The sequence below is a fragment of the Podospora pseudopauciseta genome (genome assembly GCF_035222475.1).
Source record: "Podospora pseudopauciseta strain CBS 411.78 chromosome 5 map unlocalized CBS411.78m_5, whole genome shotgun sequence".
NCBI lineage: Eukaryota > Fungi > Ascomycota > Sordariomycetes > Sordariales > Podosporaceae > Podospora > Podospora pseudopauciseta.
The window spans coordinates 872,056-892,670 of NW_026946665.1; the positions used below are offsets into that span (position 1 = coordinate 872,056).

At 53.0% G+C, this 20,615-nt stretch overlaps 8 protein-coding genes across 8 annotated transcripts; 2 read left to right on the forward strand and 6 right to left on the reverse strand.

Annotated features, from left to right (window-relative positions):
* Positions 1–72: 72 nt before the first annotated feature.
* On the reverse strand, positions 73–4,325 carry QC763_508530 (uncharacterized protein; the record flags this gene model as incomplete). Its single annotated transcript, XM_062913443.1, is given in 7 exon segments — positions 73–1,904; positions 1,917–2,503; positions 2,592–3,176; positions 3,236–3,260; positions 3,342–3,565; positions 3,617–3,900; positions 3,953–4,325. 7 exon segments carry the CDS (start codon positions 4,112–4,114, stop codon positions 73–75), a joined length of 3,699 nt encoding a protein of 1,232 aa, XP_062764853.1. The 5' UTR covers positions 4,115–4,325.
* Positions 4,326–4,525: 200 nt separating this feature from the next.
* Positions 4,526–6,577, reverse strand: QC763_508540 (uncharacterized protein; the record flags this gene model as incomplete). The annotated part of the gene is made up of 1 exon (XM_062913444.1): positions 4,526–6,577. One exon carries the CDS (start codon positions 6,575–6,577, stop codon positions 4,526–4,528), a length of 2,052 nt encoding a protein of 683 aa, XP_062764854.1.
* Positions 6,578–7,011: 434 nt separating this feature from the next.
* MAM33 (Mitochondrial acidic protein mam33) lies at positions 7,012–8,353 on the reverse strand. Its single transcript, XM_062913445.1, has 2 exons — positions 7,760–8,353; positions 7,012–7,695 (listed from the first exon to the last, which is right to left on the reverse strand). The coding sequence occupies exons 1-2, from the start codon at positions 8,113–8,115 to the stop codon at positions 7,161–7,163; spliced, it is 891 nt and encodes a 296-aa protein (XP_062764855.1). The 5' UTR covers positions 8,116–8,353; the 3' UTR covers positions 7,012–7,160.
* Positions 8,354–8,749: 396 nt separating this feature from the next.
* On the reverse strand, positions 8,750–9,088 carry QC763_508555 (uncharacterized protein; the record flags this gene model as incomplete). Its single annotated transcript, XM_062913446.1, has 1 exon — positions 8,750–9,088. One exon carries the CDS (start codon positions 9,086–9,088, stop codon positions 8,750–8,752), a length of 339 nt encoding a protein of 112 aa, XP_062764856.1.
* A 2,453-nt stretch (positions 9,089–11,541) lies between these two features.
* TMA16 (translation machinery-associated protein 16) lies at positions 11,542–12,155 on the reverse strand (the record flags this gene model as incomplete). Its single annotated transcript, XM_062913447.1, has 2 exons — positions 11,542–11,690; positions 11,762–12,155. 2 exons carry the CDS (start codon positions 12,153–12,155, stop codon positions 11,542–11,544), a joined length of 543 nt encoding a protein of 180 aa, XP_062764857.1.
* A 389-nt stretch (positions 12,156–12,544) lies between these two features.
* On the forward strand, positions 12,545–15,679 carry EXO1 (Rad2 nuclease). The gene is made up of 2 exons (XM_062913448.1): positions 12,545–13,258; positions 13,315–15,679. The coding sequence occupies exons 1-2, from the start codon at positions 13,098–13,100 to the stop codon at positions 15,311–15,313; spliced, it is 2,160 nt and encodes a 719-aa protein (XP_062764858.1). The 5' UTR covers positions 12,545–13,097; the 3' UTR covers positions 15,314–15,679.
* A 162-nt stretch (positions 15,680–15,841) lies between these two features.
* QC763_508580 (uncharacterized protein) lies at positions 15,842–18,125 on the forward strand. Its single transcript, XM_062913449.1, has 3 exons — positions 15,842–16,031; positions 16,112–16,195; positions 16,274–18,125. Exons 1-3 carry the CDS (start codon positions 16,011–16,013, stop codon positions 17,735–17,737), a joined length of 1,569 nt encoding a protein of 522 aa, XP_062764859.1. The 5' UTR covers positions 15,842–16,010; the 3' UTR covers positions 17,738–18,125.
* Positions 17,579–20,147, reverse strand: VPS74 (Vacuolar protein sorting-associated protein 74; the record flags this gene model as incomplete). The annotated part of the gene is made up of 4 exons (XM_062913450.1): positions 17,579–18,963; positions 19,026–19,477; positions 19,563–19,809; positions 19,887–20,147. The coding sequence occupies 4 exons, from the start codon at positions 20,145–20,147 to the stop codon at positions 18,874–18,876; spliced, it is 1,050 nt and encodes a 349-aa protein (XP_062764860.1). The 3' UTR covers positions 17,579–18,873.
* Between the last annotated feature and the right edge of the window lie 468 nt (positions 20,148–20,615).

Here is a 20,615-nt window from a genome sequence, read left to right on the forward strand (position 1 = left end):
TGCATTGGACCTTTTTCCGCTTGGGCTGCATGATCCATCATTCTCAGCCACTGTCCTCCCTAGACGTGAACTCTATCTAACATGATTTATGCTTTCCTCCAGCAACTTCCGGATGTTTTGGAGGACCTCCTGACTGGGATCAAGGACTGGCATCTCCCGCGGGGTCTCTTCCTCTCTGTAACCATATTCGCAGAGTAATTTTATACAATCGGCTTGCTTGTGTTTGTCAAGATAGCTCATTGCACTCTCGCCGTCATTGTTCCGCACGTTGACATCCGCCCCATGCTCCACCAAAAGATGCATAACCGATGACGGGTTTGCTTGCATCGCAGCCAACATGAGAGCAGTGTTGCCTTCTTGATCGCTCCGCGCGTCCAGATCCGCGCCGTTCTCGACCAAGAGACGCACAGTTGACAAGTGACCGCCATCTACAGCCCACATGAGAGCAGTGAAGCCGCCTTCATCTCTCGCATTGATGTCAGCGCCGCGGTCGAGCAGGTCCCTGATCCGGGCATCCTTTCCATGACTCGCCGCACTACGTAGCCCCGTCCTGGTCAGCCACATGTTGTCAATCTTGAGCCTCCCCTTTTCGGGCTCCGCTAGGTACTCGTGATGGAGATCAACGCAGTCCATGACTGACACGCCGTTGACCGTCTTGGCCTGGGCGTCGGCGCCGCTCTCAAGCAGCATCTTGACAAAGCAGGTTCGTTTCCTCAGTATGGAAATGTGTAATGGTGTCCAGCCGTCCGGGCCGCCATGGATCGGAGCCCCGGCCTGCAACAAGGCCTCCCCCGCCTCCACCTGCCCATGGTGCGCAGCTATGTGCAAGGCGGACCACCCCCCTCTGTCCGTCAAAGACACGACGGCGCCGTGCTGAATGAGCAGGTCAACGACGGCTCTGTTTCCTGATTTTACCGCTTTGAAAAGGGCTGTGCGTCCCTCGTTGGTCTTTGAGTTCACGTCAATGCCCATCTCCGAGAGCAACCGGACCGTCGACACGTGATGCTGTCCTGCGGTGTGGTCCAACGCTGAATAGTCGCCGAGGTCCCGTGACGTTAGAATGGAAGGGTTGTGTTCGACGAGGATGCGGACGATGGCGTCAAAACCCGCAGGCGCCGCTTCATCTAGCGCCGTCCAGCCGCCCATATCGCGGATCAGACTGTTTGCCCCAAGTTGGAGAAGGCGCTCTACGACGGTTGTTTGCCCTTCTTTTGCTGCATCGATCAAGGCGGTACGGCCGTTGGGTGAGTCGGTAACGTCTATCGTGGCACCTCGCTCGGCCAGCAGCTTCACAACTTTCTCGTATCCATTGAACGCTGCTGCGTGCAGCGCCGTGTGATGCTCTCCGCCTCGAGCATCAACATCCGCTCCGTGGTCAATAAGCAGTGTCGCGCACTCTTCATGGCCGTAGCAGCATGCCCCTTGCAGTGCGTATCCGTAATCACCCGCATACTGGTTTACCTGGGCTCCTTTAGCAAGCAACACTTTGATGACATCCCGATGTCCTTTGCAGGCTGCTGCCTGCAGAGCTGTCCCGTACCGGCCGCCTACAGCATCAACATCTAGCCCTTGGGCGAGTAGCTGTCTGACTGAATCAGCCAGGCCGGCGTGGGCAGCGTAGTACAGAGCCGATGGTAGCGACTCGACGGACCGGTAGATATCGGGATTGTGAATCCACGGCGTGTCTGGATCAAAATACCTGATGTACTTTTGAGGGGTGGTGAGAAGCTCCACGCAAAGACAGTTTAGGTTGATGTGCACATCATTTTCCCCCAGAAGCTGTTGGGAGATGGTGGGAGATAGACCAAAGACTCTCAGGACCTGAGTGATAAGTTCAATGATCAACAGCGACATAATTATCAGCGTGCCAGATGACTGATCAGTCGCAGCGGCGGTGGTTGCAGCGGTGGTTGCAGCGGTGGTTGTAACATGGACATGATAGGACCAGAACTGCGCAGCATATCGGGCAAGCGGGTAGGTCTTTGGGGAATCCTCTGGGGTGTCGATTTGCTGGAGGTAGACAATACACGCTTCCGCTATGCTCTGGTGTGCTGATAGTTCCGTTATATGGAAAATCTTCGCCGGCGAACCGACAATCTTGCTCCCTGTAAGGTAGTCTCGGACGGACAAGTGGGCTAGCCGCAGCTCTTTGTGCGGCTCGCCTTTTGACTTGACCAGCACCACCGAGACCAGATTGCTATGCTTGTGAATGAATCTCGTTGCATTTACTAACCGTCGCCGGGGATCGTAGTGCGGCCGCGAATTCGTCCCTTGGTCAATCGCAAACACTTCGGCCATTTCGTCGAGCTTCAGCGGCCGCTTTGAGTAACACAACCATTGCAAAATATGGCGAAACCCTTGACTCCTCCTCTCTTCGACTGTCAAGAGCTCCCTTTCGTAGATCTCTTCGAGCGTGGCGGGTAAGGACTTGAGAGCTTCATCTAGTTCTTGGATGGTATGACACCCCCACAGGACCTGAAGCTGGCAAGCAACCCATCTGAAGCTGAGGCAGGCAACAATTATCAGCTATGAAAGATACTTTTTTTTTTCTGTTTTTTTTTTGTTTTGTTTTTGGCTGGCAGCAGACTCACTTTCCGTGCGATGCTTCAATAAGGGATTCCGCAATCTTGTCTCTTTCGGGCGAATTCCAATCGCTAAACATCCCATTTTCATCTGACAGTGTTGCCAGGACATGATGTTTGACGTCCTCGCCGAGACCACTTTCAATAGATATGGTGCGGCTATCCCAGTCGCGTTTCGGAATCTCCACACCGAGCTCTGTTCGACTCGTAAGCAGAACACGAAGTTGAGGCAGCTTCCATTGGCCGACCATGATGTTGAGGAATTTGAGAAACTCCACCTTCTCTTTGCTTTCGTCTACGGCATCGATAACAAGATAACACGGCGAGAAAAACTCGATGATGTTACGGAGTGTTTGGCAGAGCTCTTCCACCGTCGGCTGTGTTGTTCCATTCCGGTGTCGCTTGTATAGTGTTTTGAGGGGTTGTGTTACCGAACGATTTTGCATTTGTGCCGATAGTTGCACAATGAGCGACCGGACGAGTGTGTGGTGATCTTGAGATGTCGAGGCGTCCGTAAAGTCAAAGTAAAAGTAGGCGATCCCTGAAGTCGCCTGATGCTGGCAGTGATCAATGAGGTGGTTGATTATCGTGGAGCTGGAGAGTTGTCAGTGGCCATGGTTACATTTACCGCCAGGAAATTATTAGCTACATGCCAGAGAACAGTCTTCCCACACCCCGCTGAAAGAAAATCCTAGGTCAGTTGGCCCCCGTTCAATTTGCATATAGACCGCTCCTCCTGTCGGTAACTTCTTCACTTACCTCTGCCTTGTATCCAGAGCACGGAGCGTAACGATTCCTTCCAGGTCCAAAATTCGTTTTCGTTGTTATCGACGAACCAGGCACCCGTGTCGTCCTTGCGTTTGGACGAGGCAATAAATTGTCTCTGGGACGGATTAGGCGGATCAAGCCAACGCAGTATCTCCTTGGAATCCTCTTTCTCGTAGTATTGGTTCATTGTATCCAAAATCCTATTGTTCTGGCGTCTGTTCCATATTAGCGTGGCTGAGGAGCATCACAGAACTGAGGTGACGTACATCAAAATGGAGGTTGCAGCTTGGTGAAGAATCTCGTTGGCTTTCGATACATTATCGCGCAAGTCCTTCAAGGTTTTTTCCTTGAACGGATACAGTGTCCGCTTAAATCTGGTGAATAACTTGATGTTGTCCACCGGTGGATTGCGCCCGTTATCAGAACCGGTGACATGCTTGAGCTCCTCCTCGAGCGCCGTGATCCTATCACGACAAGCCTTAACTGGCCCCTCGGCCGGGGCCTCCACCTCAAGCCTACTGCCACCATCTTTGATAGCAGCGTCAAGGTTCTATCATACTAGTTAGCGAGAAAGCTCTGTGTCGCCCAGAGTAAGTACCTACCTGAAGAATTCGGGTGAGATTGTCGACCTCCTCACAAAGGAATTGGATGTCCTTCTCAGCACTTTTATAGGTCTTGTAATATTCCGTTAGACCTTTGCAGACTGCCAAGCCCGCCGTTACCAAGCCGGCAAGACTGGCAGCAAGACCGATGGTCTCAGCCATTGGGGTCAAGGCAGAGTAAAGTTACCTACTTGCGGGAAGGAGAAGTTCGATGGTCGGGCTGAGAACACGGCTCAGGTAGGTGGGCGGCGATGCGGGGGACTCTTGGCCCATCAAGGGCAGCAGCAGGACACCCTCACCACAAAATAATTAGCACTCACAAGCAGGTCAACCCCACATTATATTGTAAATCATACCTCGAACTTGCTTGTTGTGGGCCAGTTATTCGGGGGCAGTGCATTGGGAGGGAGATCGCTTGTGCGTTTTTCGGGCAGAAATATACCCACATAAAAGTCTGGATTTTGTGTGGGATTTATGCCATTTATTGTGATGGAATTCGGAGACAGAGGTTGAGAGTAAAGGTTCGAGGACAGCGCAAAGAATGATAATTCTAGCTAGGTACATATGAGAAATTTAGACCTTATAGAAACCCACGCCCTTGCTCCAGGTCCCGTTCGCAAACCATGTCCCCGCTTCGGTCCAATCCAATGTATTCCCTCCTTCCCCGACAAAAGAGAATCTGAAGTATTCATCAGCCTTTCTGAACCTTGGCCAAGAAAACACCATATCCTCCAGCTTTGTCTCTGTAAACCACCCTCTAAACCGCTCCACATCATTCACCAGCACACTGATGCCTTCAATCTTCTCTCTCAGTCTTGCAACATCGTCCAACGCCGACCACTTGAAATGGATCGTCTCCTGCTTCACTCCCATCTCCAACGTCTCAATGAACGGTGCCACCACCTCCGGCACCAAACTCCCATACTGCCCATCCCCCCTGATGGAATCATATGTCTGCAACACCGAATCGAAGCCCCATCTTGCTACCCCGTTGATAAACAACCCAACCAACAGCCCCTGAAACAGCAAGCTCGGCCTCGTCTGCATCGCCGTCCCCGGTAGTAGGAGCAAAGCAAGAACATAATGGTGAAGCCTCAGCTCCAACCCCGGCATCACCACCAAAGTCGCAATCACCGCTATCGCCCCCGCATAAAACGCCAAAAACTTCGGCAACCTCCCCTCTTGCCAAAAGTGCCACGCCTGCAACGTCCCCAGGGCAATCAGCACCCCCACAACAACCACCAGTGCCACCACCGCCCCAGGCTGCTGCCTCAGATCATGTCCCTCCAGCCTCGAAATCGGAATCCACGCCTCGAAAGTATTATTCGTCAATCCCCCCAACCACAAGCCTCCCATCCACAGCAACGTCTTCTCCCAATTCGCCCCCTCATCCACGCCCTCCAACGTTCTCCTCCCTATCGCCCAGTATACAACCACCATAACAAACACCGCCGGCAACAACCTCCCAACCATAATCCCGACCAACTCCTGTACTAGCCTCCCGCTCATCACCTCAATATCAGGCGGATCACTCACCAAACCAACATGTAGAAAGACCCCCGTAAACCCCCCGAAGAACATCACCTTCCCACTCCGTGTCCCCGCCCCAAGCAACAAACTCAGCCCAACACTTACAATCAACTGGCCCCACCTCGCATCCCCCCTCCCACACCCCTCCACTTTCTCAACCTCATAACTCATAGGAAAATAACTCCCAAACTGTACACTCTCCACCCCATTCTGGGTGCTATTCTCAAACCGGTAATACTCCCCCTTCAACTTCACCCTCCCACACCCCCCCTTCTTATCCGTCACCACCCCCGCATGAACCCCAGCCTGACAAACAAACGAATCACCCCTATAAACCCCCTCCCCTCCCCCAATGACATAAGCCCGGTAGTTGATCTGCTGATTCCCCACCCACCGTGGATTGAGCAGCTTCACGCCCGCACAATCCGCCGGACACCGAAAAGCCACACTCGTATTCCCAAACGGTTCACACAGTCGCCCGTCCAACCCACACTCTGCATTCCCCCCCCAAAGCGAGCTCACACAACCGAGATGCTTCACTTCTTGCCCATCGGCCACCACCTTTCCTTTGGTTAACACCACCGGCACGACAACAGTCAACATCCACACGATCCCAAACCCCCCTAACAACATCCCCTTTTGCCACCTCTGGGGGAAGAGACAGTCAAGAACATCCACCAACCCCGCCTGCAGTCTCGGCAGCAGCCACGCCCTCGGTTCAATCCTCTGCGTTTTAGAAGGCGCAGGACCACCCCAAAGCCAGTCGCAATACCGGTGTCTTTTCCTCCCTTGCTGCCGCGACTTTGACTTCCTGAAGGGTCGGTTCTCGACATCAGAACCCGGGCTCGTCAGCTCGTCTAGTTCCAACCCGTCATCCTCGCTGTCAGAGTGTAAAAGTTGAGCCTCTTCGTTGCTGTTGTCATCATCATCGTCCAGGTGCCGAACCTCGACACCGGATTTGCCCCCCTTTGTCAGCCCATCGCTCGAACTGCTCGACCCACGTCCGATCCTCCCATTGTCGTTGTTGCTGAAAACAACGTCGCCGTCTTCGTCAGCCGCCACCCCAGTGTTGCGGGTGAGGGTGTTGCCGCTCATTTTCACCCACTAGTAAAGGCTGCCGTTTGTCAAACTAACGTTGCGCAAACCAAAAAGCCATAACGGTGCTCCAAAAAAAAAAAAGAATAAAACGAAAACGATACTTGAAGAGAAAAGCAAAGGTGATGGATGACAAGACAAGCTGAAAAAAAAAAATTGAATCACAAATTCCAAGCAGCAGCTGGGGGTGGGTGGTGGCCAGGCCCCTTCCCCAGAGGTTCAGCTCGCTCACCCACCCCCTGATTGAGACCGAGCAAATCGGACCATACCCAACCCAACCACACTAGGTGAGTGACATGACTAAGCCAAACAGGGGTGTGTAAGTCAAACACCACCATCCCCAGCTCACATCAAACAACTCAACTCAATATTCTTTGCTCTCATATCTGTGAACCAAAAGAATGTCCTTCCCAAATCCATATCTTACAATTCATTCAAGTAGAGTTAGTTTACTTTCATATAATTACATGTCATCACATCCACAGGCTTCCTTTTCCACCCCTCCCAGAAACCTCAAAATGACCCCGCCCCCTACCCCAATCCAATCATAACCTCATCATTTAACTCGAGACTCTCAAATCTATCAAGCCTCAACAAACCCCCTCACATTCTCCAACCAAGCCAAATACTCCTTCTGCTCCTTCATATCCATGTAATCCGGCACAAACAGCGCCAGCGCAGGCGTGATGCCCCTCTCCTCTAGATACCTCTCCAGCAAGATCTGAAGGTCCTCATCCAGGCTCCCAAACGCAGGGCCAGGGTAGGCATCCTGCGCAGCATGCACCGCATCAGGGCTGCTGCTGTGTGCAAGCTTGGCGTCCTTGTAATAGTAGACATTCTCAACAACAACGGTGCCATCCTGAGCAATCGCCTCAACATTGAGCGCGCCCTTGCCGGGCTTCTCGACGACAATGTTCAGCCGGCAGGGCATGGCATCAGTATCAGCACCACCCTCCATATCCTCCTCCTCCGCCTCCTCAGCCAAATCAGCAGCACCAGACTTGCCGTTCCCGCGGGAGTCGTTCATCTCCTCAAACTCTTCATCGGCGAGGGCGTCGTCCTCAAAGTTTTGCTCTTGGAACGAGGAGAGGTCGGCGATGGAGAAGGAGACGGTGATCCTTTTAGCAAAATTCAGTAATTAGCTTTGGCGCTCACAAGTTTTGATAGTAAAGAGAGGCATACTTTTCATTCCCAAAGTTCCTCGTCAAAAACACATCCTGCTGACCGGGCACGTCTTTGAGCTCAAACTGGCCATTCTCCAAGAAATCCTTGATGCTCGCCGGCAGCGTCTCGCCCTCCTTGACAGAAGTCTCAAACTCGAGCTCCGAGCTCAGCTTGGCGGCGAGCTCCTCGTCCACCTCGCCGGCGGGCGCCCGTCTCAAGGCGGATGTGGAAAAGGCGGCCGAAGCCTTTTGTGTGATGGAGAAAGAGGGGCGTGCAGCGGTGGCGGCAGCGGTTCTGACGACGGCGGGTCTGAAGGTGGAGGGGCGAGCGAGGACTCTGGGGGCCGCACGGGCGATGGCACGGAGGGACATCATTTTGTTGGAAGGTTTTGGGGGTGAGAAGAAAGAAACGAAGGCGAGGTTGTCGATGGGAAGGGGAAAAAAAGTCGAGGTGGGATGGGTTGGGAAAAATTTAGGTTTACACGGGTAGGATAAGGAATTGGATAAGCTCAAGCTCTTCTTAGAGTTCTCAGAAGCTGGGGAGGGAGCTGGCAGCGCTGGGTGGCCCGTGCTTTTTCGAAGTGGGATGGCACATGGATGGCGAGTTCTGGAGGGCAAAAAAAAAAAACAGAAAAGTCAAAGGGAGCATGGACCCGGGCTGGGATCCGCTGTCCAATCAGGGAAGTTATACGTCATTGATAAGAGATAAGGTGGGACCGAGAACATGCTTGAGCAAGCAATTGGAGCTTAGAATATTGGAAAGGTTCTGTCAATTTCTGGAGAATCAAAAAGATTCAATACCTAAACATCATAACGCCGTTGCTTATAATCTCCCCTTTGGTATCCCGTTTGTGTAATCCATCAACGCCTTTGCCTATCCCTGTCCAGGCCAGCTGGATATTTTATCTTGCCTCCTTCTTCTCATGTCTCTCCGAGCCAGCCTGGTGGAAACACCACAAAGAAAAACAACAAAAACAAAAAAAAACAGCATTTATGATATGAAAGAAAATCAGCTCCATGCCCTCGGCCTCTGACCGCCACTGCTACTAGTAGGCACCACACTCCCTCTCCTCCTGTGCCCGCTCCCGCTCCCATATCTCCCCTGATAGCCATACTGCATCTGCTGCTGCAACTGGGCGTACCCCGGCGGCGGACTGGGAATCACACTCTCCTTGCACTGCCAGCACCAATGCCTCGTCGCATCCCTCTCGCTCAGCACCCCTTCCAAACACGCCCCAAAGATGCCGTTCGCTTTTTGGGCGACCGGGCAGAGCTTTTCTGAGATAAGGACTGTATCCTCGCAGCGGCAGGACCCGCAGACCCGGACGTGGGTTGTGTAAGTGCACATCTCTGCTTTCTAGTCTAGGGTGTGTGAGTTAGTGATACTGCCAAGGGAGGGCGTCAAAAGAGACGACGGGCATACCTTGAACAAGAGAGATACCGGCTTGGCTCGGTGATGATAGGATATAACAAGGATGATTTCTTGACAAGGTAAATCAGGTCAGGTCAGCTAAGGTAGGTATCCAGCCCGCCAGCGTAAAACCTGTCCCCGTCCCTGAGTCTCGTGATACAGAACAGAGCAACTGTAAGACGAAGATCGGCTGCTCACTCGCCGATGATGAGCAGCAAAGAGTCGATGACCGAACGGATCGACAACAACCCGATATGAAATGGTGAATATCCGTCTATGGTGTACCGTCAAATCCTCGCTCGCCCCCCAACGTGGGGTATGGGTAGGTAAGTAAGGTAGGTAGGTATCTTTAAAAGGTGAAAAAAAGTATTGTAGATCAGTTCTATGATCTGACTGAGTACCAATCGTGAAGCCGGTTATGATGTAGCCTAAGTAAAACGTAAGAATAACAAAACACAAAACAGCCATCCATCCCAAACCCTACGTCGATCAATCCCCCCCCCCCCCTATTTATATACCCTTTCCCCTCCATCCCCTTTTACAATGGTGTATATAAATAACCTCCCTCACCACCAGGAGGTACCTCAAACCCAAGCAACGCAACCACCCATCATCCGATCCCCATCCCAGCAGCAGTGTGTACAACAGCTACACCACCTTCCTCCCGGCGGAAAATCCTTCCATCATCCCATCCTCCCCCCAATCCCGAAGATCGAAGGGTACCCCTCCCATGTTCCCCCCTTCCCCCTCATCACCACCACCTAGGTCTCGCCTTGAGGGGCGAACAGCCACGGGTACCCGCACCCTAGCCTCATCCTTGTCATCTCTCACACCTGCACCTCTTGTATCATGATCAAATCTCCACCAAACAGCACCGCCCTTTCAATCTATCTCTCATCAACCCTGTGTGTTGTTCGAGAGAGAAAAAAACTGCTATTACACAAAATCGGCCAAAGAATGCAGGGTAAACAACCAAGGTAAGTAGGTGGCATACCCGGCCTAATATTCCAATCATGCCCAGACGATACATCCTTCTGTGGCAGCAGAGAGAAAAGATGTGTAATCCCCCAAGGGGGTCGGAAGTAATAGGTCATCACTATCGTTCGGGAATCGGGTTCAAGCAAAAAAAGGGCAATGGCATATGCCGTTAGATCCTACAAAAAAAAGCAAAGAGAGAGAGGAAGAGAGAGAGAGAGAGACAAGGACAGAACACAAGGAGGTTACCCATTCTTCCATGTGATACACACATATCTTCTCAAAAAACATCATCACATCACTCCGCAGCGGAGAAAAAAAAAAGAAGAAACAAGACACTTCCACTGCACTTTAGTCATAAGACAAACATCTTCCCTCAGTCCCGAGGTGAGGCAGCAGCAGCAGGCAGTCAAAGACAAGCGTAAAAACAAGAAAGCCGAAAAGTTCTTGCCCCAGTACCCGGTTGGTCTCATATTCATGACTCGATTAATAATTCTGCTACTTCCCCCCTCTCCTACCAAAAGCTCTCCCGTTGGGTCCCGGCGGCAAGCAGCCGCGCGTGTGTCACCCTCGCTACCCCCGCTCCCACATCCAATTGCCGTTCCGGAAACCAGAGCAGGAGATGGCCCACAAGTCGTTCGTCTTGTGCCCCCACCGCAGGGGAGAACACCACAGTACCGGGCAGTTTCGTCGTGCTGACGGTCATGGAAAAATGGTGGGTTGTACCGCAGCAGCTAACCATTTGGCAGGCAGACACCCACTTCTTCCCCTCCCGGAGCGACGGAGACGGGTAAGATCTGCTACCCGCGAGTGCTTCACAAAACCACTTTACACAAGGCCGGCCCCAGCTGTTCGAGCGGTAGGCTACAGATTCTTTGCACATTGGCCGCGTTTCGAAAGCATGCCATGCAGGGCGTTGTTGGCATGGCGTGGCGTGGCTTACTCCAACGTGCCTTTCGTGCGTTGCAGCTTGCTTGCTTGCTTGCTTACTTGCGTGCGTGCGTGCGTGCGTCTGCGTAGTGGCTTTGAAGTGCGGAGTAAATGGGCAGGCCATGTTTCGTTTCCGGAACATGGAAGCTCTGGCGGGTTGCATATTCAAGATAGGACAAGACCGGGAAGTTTTCTCGAGATAGATCGAGGACGAATTGTTGGCTGGGGACTGCTGGGAAGGAGATGGCGAGAGACAACAGAGACAGACACAGCATATCTGAACCACACTATCCGCCGTCGCCGATTTGGTCATAATCCGACGAGAGTGTGCCTTCGGAGTTGTCTTAGACAGCATTCTCCGAGCCGACACGAAAGGATGGAGCAAGTGCAGCCGGTCCGGGTGGTTGAAGGCTGTGTCATGGATGCGGCCTATGTGGTCGAGGTGGGCCAAGATGACAAACTTACTCTCTGCCGCACGGCATGCTTCATAGACCTTGGGGAGGGAAGCTTGACGGTTTAGTCGTGCCATCGGCGGAGATTTTGACCCAGGTCACGTTTGTGAGGAAGGCCCAGTTGGACCCGTCCCAGCGCTCAAGCATCTCGAGGTTCTTCTCCGAAGAGAGATCGGGCAGGTCTGTGGAACAGGTCAGCTCGGCTCATTTGAGTCAAAAAGTCAGGCGGTCATGGTAATAAGGTTCGGCTTACAGAAACCATTCTTGTGCTCCGTCTCAAGAGCCTCAATGGCCATCTTCAGCAGATCCTCTCTTGTGCTGGGTGGGCGTCCGGCACGGCGTGTCTTTTTGATCTCCTCATATTCCTCGTTGTGTTGCCCAACAAACTCTAGGATCTTGGCCTGGATGGCAGCTTCATCAAGAGGCTTCAGCTCATTCTCGCGTGCGGCCTCCAAGAAGAAGCGAGTACGGCGAATCAGAGGCTTGTCTTGCTTCTTGCGGGCAGCAGCAAGAGCCTTCAGACGGTCATCACGAATGACGGCTGTGTGAAGTCGCTTGGCGTTTCTGCTGTTGGCGTGAAGAGCCTCAATCTTGCCGCCCTTCTTCTTCGCGATGCGCTTCCTCTCCTTTTCAAATGTCTTGGCCATTTTGAATGATTGCTGTGTGAGGCGTTGCTGTGTGAGGCGTTGCTGTGTGAGGCGTTGCTGTGTGATTGTGTTTACTGCTGTCGTTGAGAGGTGCAAGTGTCAGGGAATTTTTCGATGGGGCGGAAGAGATATTGGTGGGGCTGTCCGCGATAAGGTTTAAGTGGCTGCAGGACCCCTAACCCTGGTCGTGGATGCTGGAGGGTCGCATTGCTGCTTGATGTGGGAAGAGGGGGCGCAAAGTCGAAAAAGCTATCCGTAGTGAGAGCAACATCACAGAGTAAACATTGGATTGTTGCTCCTCAGACGAGAGCACACAATGGACCACCCCAACTAGTGCCTGCCAGTGAATAATATTCTCCTGCGATGCCCGTGAATAGCCAATGCCAGTGACGCAATTGGACAGAACCCCCAGGCTTCCAGAAGCCCTACAGACCCCGCATTAAAGTGACAGGCGTGTGGACCGTCGCGGGGAGCAACGTCCCTGCTCAACCGACGCGTCGCGCCTTCCCCCGTTAATAGTTTGATTTGCAGCGCCCGCGAGGTCCTGGGAAGGAGCATCTCATTGATCAGCCAGTACCAGAGCATTGTTGAAAATCCAGCGACTGTTGTTTGGCTTCTCCAAGGGCTCCGTTTTCTATTCAGCATCGCCTTTTGGTATTGTTCAACTTCAGCAATAGGGCTACAGCACGCGTCACCGCCCTCGGCAACCCACGGGTTTTTCTGCTTTTTCTGCTGCACCTGCAACTGAACGAGGAAGCGCGTCTTTCTTGATCTCGACTCTTTTTATCACCACCAACAGTCTCGACTCGAGATCAACCCTTCAACAGCAATTCTTCATGGACAAGAGATTGTAAAATAACCCCCCTGTTTCCTTCACATCACGGAAACAATCTCGACATCTTCGGCCACTGTTCTCAAACTGCCTCGGCCGATCTCTCCACCATGGGTATCCAAGGCCTTTTCCCGCTCCTCAAGTCCATCCACCGCACCACCGAGCTCAAGAAGTATGCCGGCGAGACCTTTGGTGTCGATGGCTACGGCTGGCTCCATCGCGGTGCCATTGCCTGTGCCATTGAACTAGCCCAGGGCAAGCCCACTCGCAAGTAAGTCGTTCATTTTCCCTTTCACTGCCTGCCAGGATCGCTAACATTGTCATGAGATATGTCGACTTCGCCATGCACCGAGTCAGGATGTTCAAGTATTATGGTGTCACTCCCTATTTGGTCTTTGACGGCGACTTTCTTCCCAGCAAGGCCAAGACTGAGTCTTCGCGTGAGCAGCGTCGTGAGCAGAGTCTGAAGACTGGCCTCGAGCTCTTGAAAGCCGGCAAACCCTCGAAAGCCCACCTCGAGCTTCAAAAGGCCATCGACGTCACCCCGGAAATGGCTCGTCATCTCATCGAAGAACTCAAGAAAGCCGGTGTCCCGTACCTTGTCGCCCCCTACGAAGCCGATGCCCAGCTCGTCTACCTGGAGCGTGAGGGTGTCATCAGCGGCATTGTCTCTGAGGATTCGGATATGCTGGTGTTTGGTGCGAAGCGCCTGTTGACCAAGATGGATCAGCACGGTCAGTGTGTTGAGATTCAGAGAAAAGACTTCTGTTTGGTCCGCGAGATCTCCTTGACCGGTTGGACGGATGCCGAGTTCCGGCACATGGCCATTCTCAGCGGCTGTGACTATCTGGGCGCTGTTAACAACATCGGCCTGAAGACAGCTTACCGACTGATCCGCAAGCACAAGACACCTGAGCGCATCATTCAGATGCTCAAGTTCGAGGGCAAGCACAGGGTTCCCGAGAACTACTTGGAAGAGTTCAAGCAGGCCGAACTCACCTTTTTGCATCAGAGAGTCTTTTGCCCCAAGAAGAAGGACATCGTGTTCTTCACCGAGCCCGGACCCGCTCTCAAGGTCGATGAGATGCCATTCATCGGTGCTCCGGTCGAGACTGAATTGGCCCGGGCCATTGCCGCCGGAGACGTCAACCCCATCACCAAGAAGCGGATCGTCCTCCCGTCGTCCTCTCTCACCTCGCCGCCGTCCCCTGGTAAGAGAAGGATCAGTCAGACCATGGCTCCGGTCACTGTGCCGACGAGAAATCCTGGCAAACCGCCCGGCAAACCAATCAACGAGTACTTTGCGAAGCACAAACGGATTCCCTTGGGCGAGATGGACGCCAATTGTTTCACCAACAACAGCCAGAACAATTCGCCCAGCAACTCCCCTCGTCCGATCGTCTTTCCTCTTCCGCGCCCATACATTGCGGGCGTGGAGGAGGCGACCCGCCCATCTCGCCGGTATGTCAATCTCGAGGCTGCCCTGGGCGGAGAACGCCGTCGGAGAAGCGAGCCTGTCTCGAACCTCCTAGCGACGTACGAGACCTCATCGAACCGCCGCAAGACCACTGGCCCGGTTGTCGACATCTTTCAGGACGGCACCCCGTCGACATCGACTACGAGGCCCCCCAAGAAAGCGCGCTTGTGTGATGACGACCTTCCCGCTTTTGCAGACAACAACACCCCTGTGAAGAGCAAGTTTTTCACATCTACCGAGGGAGCCGACTATATTCGGTCGGACGATTCGGTCGAGGAGGCTTTCCGCAGCATCTGCAACCAAGAAATTATGACTGGCACCCGCATCGTTCACGGCTTGCCTTCGCCCGCGCCCAGCATGCTTTCCGCATCCATGGACACGCCTTCTAGCATCGTGGGTACGCCTTCCACTGTCATGAGCACACCCTCTAGTTCCATGAGCAAGCCCTCGGGTCTCATGAACCGGTCTTGCAACATGATGAACACACCTTCCAGCTCGAAGAGCAGCACATCTAGCAGTTCTCAGACCCCTATTTTGACGCCTCTCCAGCGTTTGGGTTTCCAGGCTTTGCAGCGCGGGAAGCCCCGGGTCGTCTCTTCTTCGGTCCTCCAACCCACCAGGCTTTCGACGTATTCCAAGAGATCGAGCTCGCTTTCGGTCAACCCCGCCTCGATTCCTCTGCCTCGTGCTGATTTGGCCGAGATTGAGGCCCTGAGCCAGCCTGTTGGCAGCGAAGATTTGATTTTGCCCTCTAGTGATGGGGAGCTCGAGCAGGATGAGGAGGAGGGTACCAAGTATTCCAATGTTTCCAACAGCGGTTTGGATTTGTCGCGGTTCAAGTACACCTGAACTGTACGAGTTATGAAGCTATCTGTGCACAGCGCTGGCGTTTGGGGGTTTGGCTCTCCCAGTTTTTATTTTGAAGGGGGGGGGGAGGGCTTTTGGGTCAGGACAAGAAAGTAAGGCTAGGGTTGTCATGACATCGGAACAAAACATGGCCAGGCGTTGAAGGGCACGAATTAAAGTATTTTTTAAACAAGGTTAAAGACTATGGGTAAAAGGGCGTTTGTAGTCAGCATCAGCATACACATGTATGGCGTTCATATAGTTTTAGTTTTTGTTTTTTTCCTTGCGGTTTGGTCTTAGAGAGGCAGCAGGGGAGTGTGGTAAAAGTGTAAGAGATAGGTGAATATTAAAGAAAACATCCAAAAATTATTCTTCAGTCCCATTGTGACTTGTGAGATGGAAGAGTTGAGACGTGAGATGAGGCTCTCACCCAATGCCAAGTCACCAATATTCACCGCCTGGCAGAACATCTGCACGAAATGTGGGGGAAGGGACGGGGGCTCCACATTGACCCAAAAAAATCAACGGCGATAAAAATCTCCCCAGACTGCCCACTTCACCCATTTTTCCCACGAGCCGCCTTGCAACAACGACTGCCCCCCCCCCCCGCCCAGACAATTCATCTACTGGGATTTCCTGACCCCGACTCTCCCGGCGCTATCGCCACTGTCACTGTCAATAAATCAACAGCGCAAAAAAGATGGCGGACGAAGAATTGCAGGTACGCAAAGCACCTACCACGGACCAGTTGGGGCCAAGCCCGCGAATCTATCTCTAACCCCCATCTCTTTCACTCTCTAGGAGCGTCTCCGCGGCAACTCCCAGGCCTTCAACAGCTTGTTGTCGCTCATCCCCGGAACACTGTACTATGGGGAGGATACCAGTGTACGTGGCCTCCCTTTCTTGTCTTGATCTATTTCCTGCCCTGAGCCGAGCTGACCTGCGTCTTCTCCCGCGCAACAGGATCAGTGGAAGAAGAAGAAGCAGACCAAGGAGGAAGCCCGGGCCGCCAAGCGCAACAAGTTGGACCCCGACAGTGAACGTCACCGGAACGCCAAGGATCTCATGGAGGAGAAGGCGCGCAACAAGCGCAAGCTGAAGGAGCTCGAGGATGAGGACGATAGCCACAACTCCAACGACGAGGACGACGACTTTGAGATTGAGGGTATCGAGAAAGAGAAGCCGCTCGAGGGGTTGAAGAGAAAGGATACACCCGCCGCCAAGGAGGAAGAGGAGGAGTCGCCTGTCAAGAAGCAAAAGGTCGTCGCCGAGGATCCAGCCGTCGGGCAAACCCCTAGCAAAGATGCGGCCACGAAGGAATCCAAGAAGTCTGCGAAGAAGCAAAAGAAGGAGGAGGCCAAGAGGTTAAAGATGGAAGCGGCTGCACCAAGCAAGGCTGCTACCAAGAGGGATGAGGAGCCCGCTGTTCGGGAATCTACCGAAGCCCCCGACAGCGATGGCGAGGATGACGAAATGGTTCCTATTGATGTTTCTGGTCTGGTCACAAAGGAGGACGACAACACGTCAGAAACCACGAGAGATACCCCGGCGTCCGACGCCGCCAGAACCGACTCTTTAGCCGCTAGCAGCACGACTTCCATCTCCTCGGCCGTTCCACCGTCCGAAAGGCCAAAGGGTCTCAAAACTCCAGCTAACCCGGAAAACATTGCGAAACTTAAGGAGAAGCTCAACGCCAAGCTCCTCAGCCTGAAGATCGCGCGCAAGGCGGCCGACTCGGAAGGAAATGTGATCAAGAACAAGGAAGACCTCCTCGAAGCGCGGAGAAAACTCGCGCTCAAGCGTAAGGAGCGCAAGAACGAGATGCGCAAGCAGGCCAAGATTGAGGAGGAAAAGAAGAGGGAAGCTGCCCTCGCCACAGCCCGGGACTCGCCCGCGTTGTCCTCGTTCCTCCAAGAAGACGACAATGTCGAGACAAACTTTGCCTTTGGTCGCCTTCGCTTCTCGGACGGCACTCAGCTCTCTCACGACGCCGCCTACGAAAAGACACCCGGCTCCGCCAAGAAGAAGGGCCCCTCGGACCCGAAGACTGCGCTTTTGAAGCTGGAGAACCAGAAGAAGAGGATCGCCAACTTGCCGGAGGAGAAGCAGAAGCAGGTGATTGAGCAGGAGGCTTGGCTGGCGGCGAGGAAGAGGGCGGAGGGGGAGAAGGTGATTGACAATGAGGCGCTGCTCAAGAAGGCGATCAAGCGGAAGGAGAAGGGAAAGAAGAAGAGCGAGAAGGAGTGGAAAGAGAGGAAGGAGGGGGTGCAGAAGAGTATTCATGACAGGCAGAAGAAGAGGGAGGAGAATTTGCAGAAGAGGAAGGATGAGAAGATGGCGAATAGGAGGGGAAAGGGGAAGGGGAAGAAGGGGAAGGGGGTGCAGACTAAGAAGAAGGGGGGGAGGCCGGGGTTTGAGGGGAAGTAGGAGGGGTTCTGCAGGGCTGGGCGATGTTGGGGTGCAGCAGCAGGGATCAAAACAAGCGGGTTTGTGTGTTTTTTCTTGGGGGGGAATTCGGCTGTTTTTGTTTTTGGTTTGGGCGTCTGGGGGTTGCTTATGTATATATGCTCTTTTTGGTTCTTCTCTGTCCTGTTCCGCTGTTTGGGCTTTTTTGCTTGCATTGTTTGAGTGGCATCAAACATGGGTATAGGTGAAGGGGAAGGAGGTGAAAAGTGGAAAGGGGAGCGAGAAAAACACACTTGTCCGGTCGGCTGGCGTTGTTGATATATATCCTCGGAAACAGGCGTGTAGGCAGGCAAAAAGGAAAAGAATGATATAACTCTCCTTTGGAATTCCCCAGCCAATATCCAGGTCAAGTCCTTTTTTTTTTTTTTGTTTTTTGAAAAACGTTAATTAAAAAGAAACTAAACAGACAGACAGACCATACATATCATGACAACCTTTGGAACAAAACAAACAAACATGAAAAACTCCAATTTTTTCTCCCTACCAAAGCCAACTACAACGTACCAACCTACCTTACCTACCTACCAACCTCCACCCAGCCAGACCAGTTTCATTTCCCGTCTTGTTTTTCCAGCGCATTGCAAACAACAAGCCAGAAGAAAAAAAAAAGAGCAGCATTCAATAGTATAAAAAAACCATACAAAAACCTAAACTTTAAAGTAAAGAAGAAAAAAAAATAAAAAGGAGGTATAGCCCACGGCAGCAGTCCAAACCAAACAAACAGAATTCTAAAATAAATAAAAAATAAAAAAGCGCTTTCCTGCCTGCCTGCCCCTTTTCTGCTTGTTGTCTGTCTGTCTGCCACCTACCGTCCCACCACCCCTTACATTACGTATCGTTTGACATGGTAATTTGTCCTCCCCCCTTCTTCCCCAGCTGAATATCTCCATCCCCCATTCAGACCCAATGTTTTTGTAGCCTGTCCCCCCTTGCTTCCCTGCCCGTTTCCAGATTCCAGATTTCTACCCAGCCCCAGCGGTCCAGCTTTGGTAACCGTCATCGTCGACCGCATCGCTGCGTGTTGAATTTCCACATGTCGAATGCTGGATGCTGTTGTCGTTGTTCTCACAGCCCAAGCCTCCCACCAAACCAACAAACTAAAGCAGCGAATCCAACCTCGTAAAAACGCACAAACAAGCCGCCACAACCTCGAGCTGCAGCTCCTTGTCCTTTGCCTTGTTTACTTCCTATTGTAACCCCTGTCAGCATATCATCCCCCCAATCTCCCCCCTCACCCCAGTGTACTCACCTCCGTAATAACCCCCGGCAGATTCTCCCCAATATCATTCCTCACCGCCCCCCTCCCAAACGGCCACTGGCTGTACTCGGCCAGCAGCTCATCCGTCTGGTTAAACGCCTTCTCCCTCGCCTCGTGCCCCAGCGTGCTCAGCGCGTTCTCCAGCACGTTCGCCGCGTACGCCGCGCACACCATCGCCACCGTCCTCAAGTACCTAAACTCTAGCCCCTCCGGCAGCCACTGCGAATTGTTCAACACCACCGTCCGCTGCGTCAACACGTTGCGCACCCGCCTGCGAATCTCTTCCTTGGCGCCCCCGTCCACGACGGGGTGGGTCGCCATGTCAAACAGCAAAAAGTTGCGCTTTTCGGTGCGGAGGATGCCCTTGTCCACGAGGCCCTTGGCGAGCCGCTCGCGGACTTGTTTGAGTTGATAGCCGATTTTCATTAGGTTCCATGTTTCGCCTTTTTGTGGCGGTTGTTGTTAGTATTCGTGACAAAAAGGGAGAAAGAAAGAAAGAAAGAAAAAAAAGGTGGATGTAAAATTTACCAGACATGAGGTCAATCCAACTGCTCACGCTCATCTTCTCACTGCTCTTCATCATCTTGAGCGCCTCGTCCAGCAGCACCTCCCCCGTCAACGTGTCATCCACCACCTCAATCACCCTGTCCGGCAGCGGGAGGTTCCTCCTCGAAGCGTTCTTTTGCATCGAGATCCTCCCGCGAAAGGCAAGCTCAAGGACGATGCAGCCGCGGAGGGCGTACGAGATGTTGTCGTTCCAGAAGGAGAGGTAACCCTACCACACCCGACGCCAAATCAGTCAACCACCAACCACCACTGTTTTGTTATTTGGGGGGGAGGGGGAAAACATACCTGCTTATCCTTCAACCCAAGCAGCAACACCTCCTCCATCAGCGTCAACTTGGGCTGCTTCGACCTCTCGGCGCTCTCCGAGATGTCGCGGGGGTCAAACGCAATCCGGTGACCGTTCTCCCCCGACTCGTAGGAAGTTTCTGGGCCGCCGCCCGACGAGTTGCGGCCGCTGTCTTCTGTCGGGGTGGATGCGCCGCCCGTGGCACCGGCTCCGGCGGGGGGGCCGCCTCTCCGGCGCGTTAGGCCTGATGTGGTTGACATTTTTTTTTTTTTTTTTTTTGGAGGGTGTTTCGGTTTTGTCTGTCTATGCTACGTAGTATTTGTAGAATGTTATGTGGATCGGTGGTTCGTCGGCCGTGAGAGACCGTTGTTGATCTTCTTCAGTGGAAGAAAAAGAAATTCGACCGCTTTGCTTTCGTTGCTCCGGAGGCGGTGGGTGGGTAGTGTAGTGTAGTGTAAATGGGGAGGCCTAGATTGGTCCGAGAGTGAAATTCGCGATTGGTTTACTCGGTTGCTGATTGGGTCTTCGTAGAAAGCTTCCTAGCTATCAGGATTACCGTCCCGTTTTGAGTCTGGTAGAGAATGGAGACCAATGTATCAATGTCGTCGTTGTCGTCGTCGGTGCGGTGGTGGTCGAGCAGATCAATGGAACAAGCGGGCGGTCGTTTCCGCGCGTCTCTCTCTCTCTCTCTCGGTCGGGAAGCTCTGGGACGAGAGAAAGCGGAACGG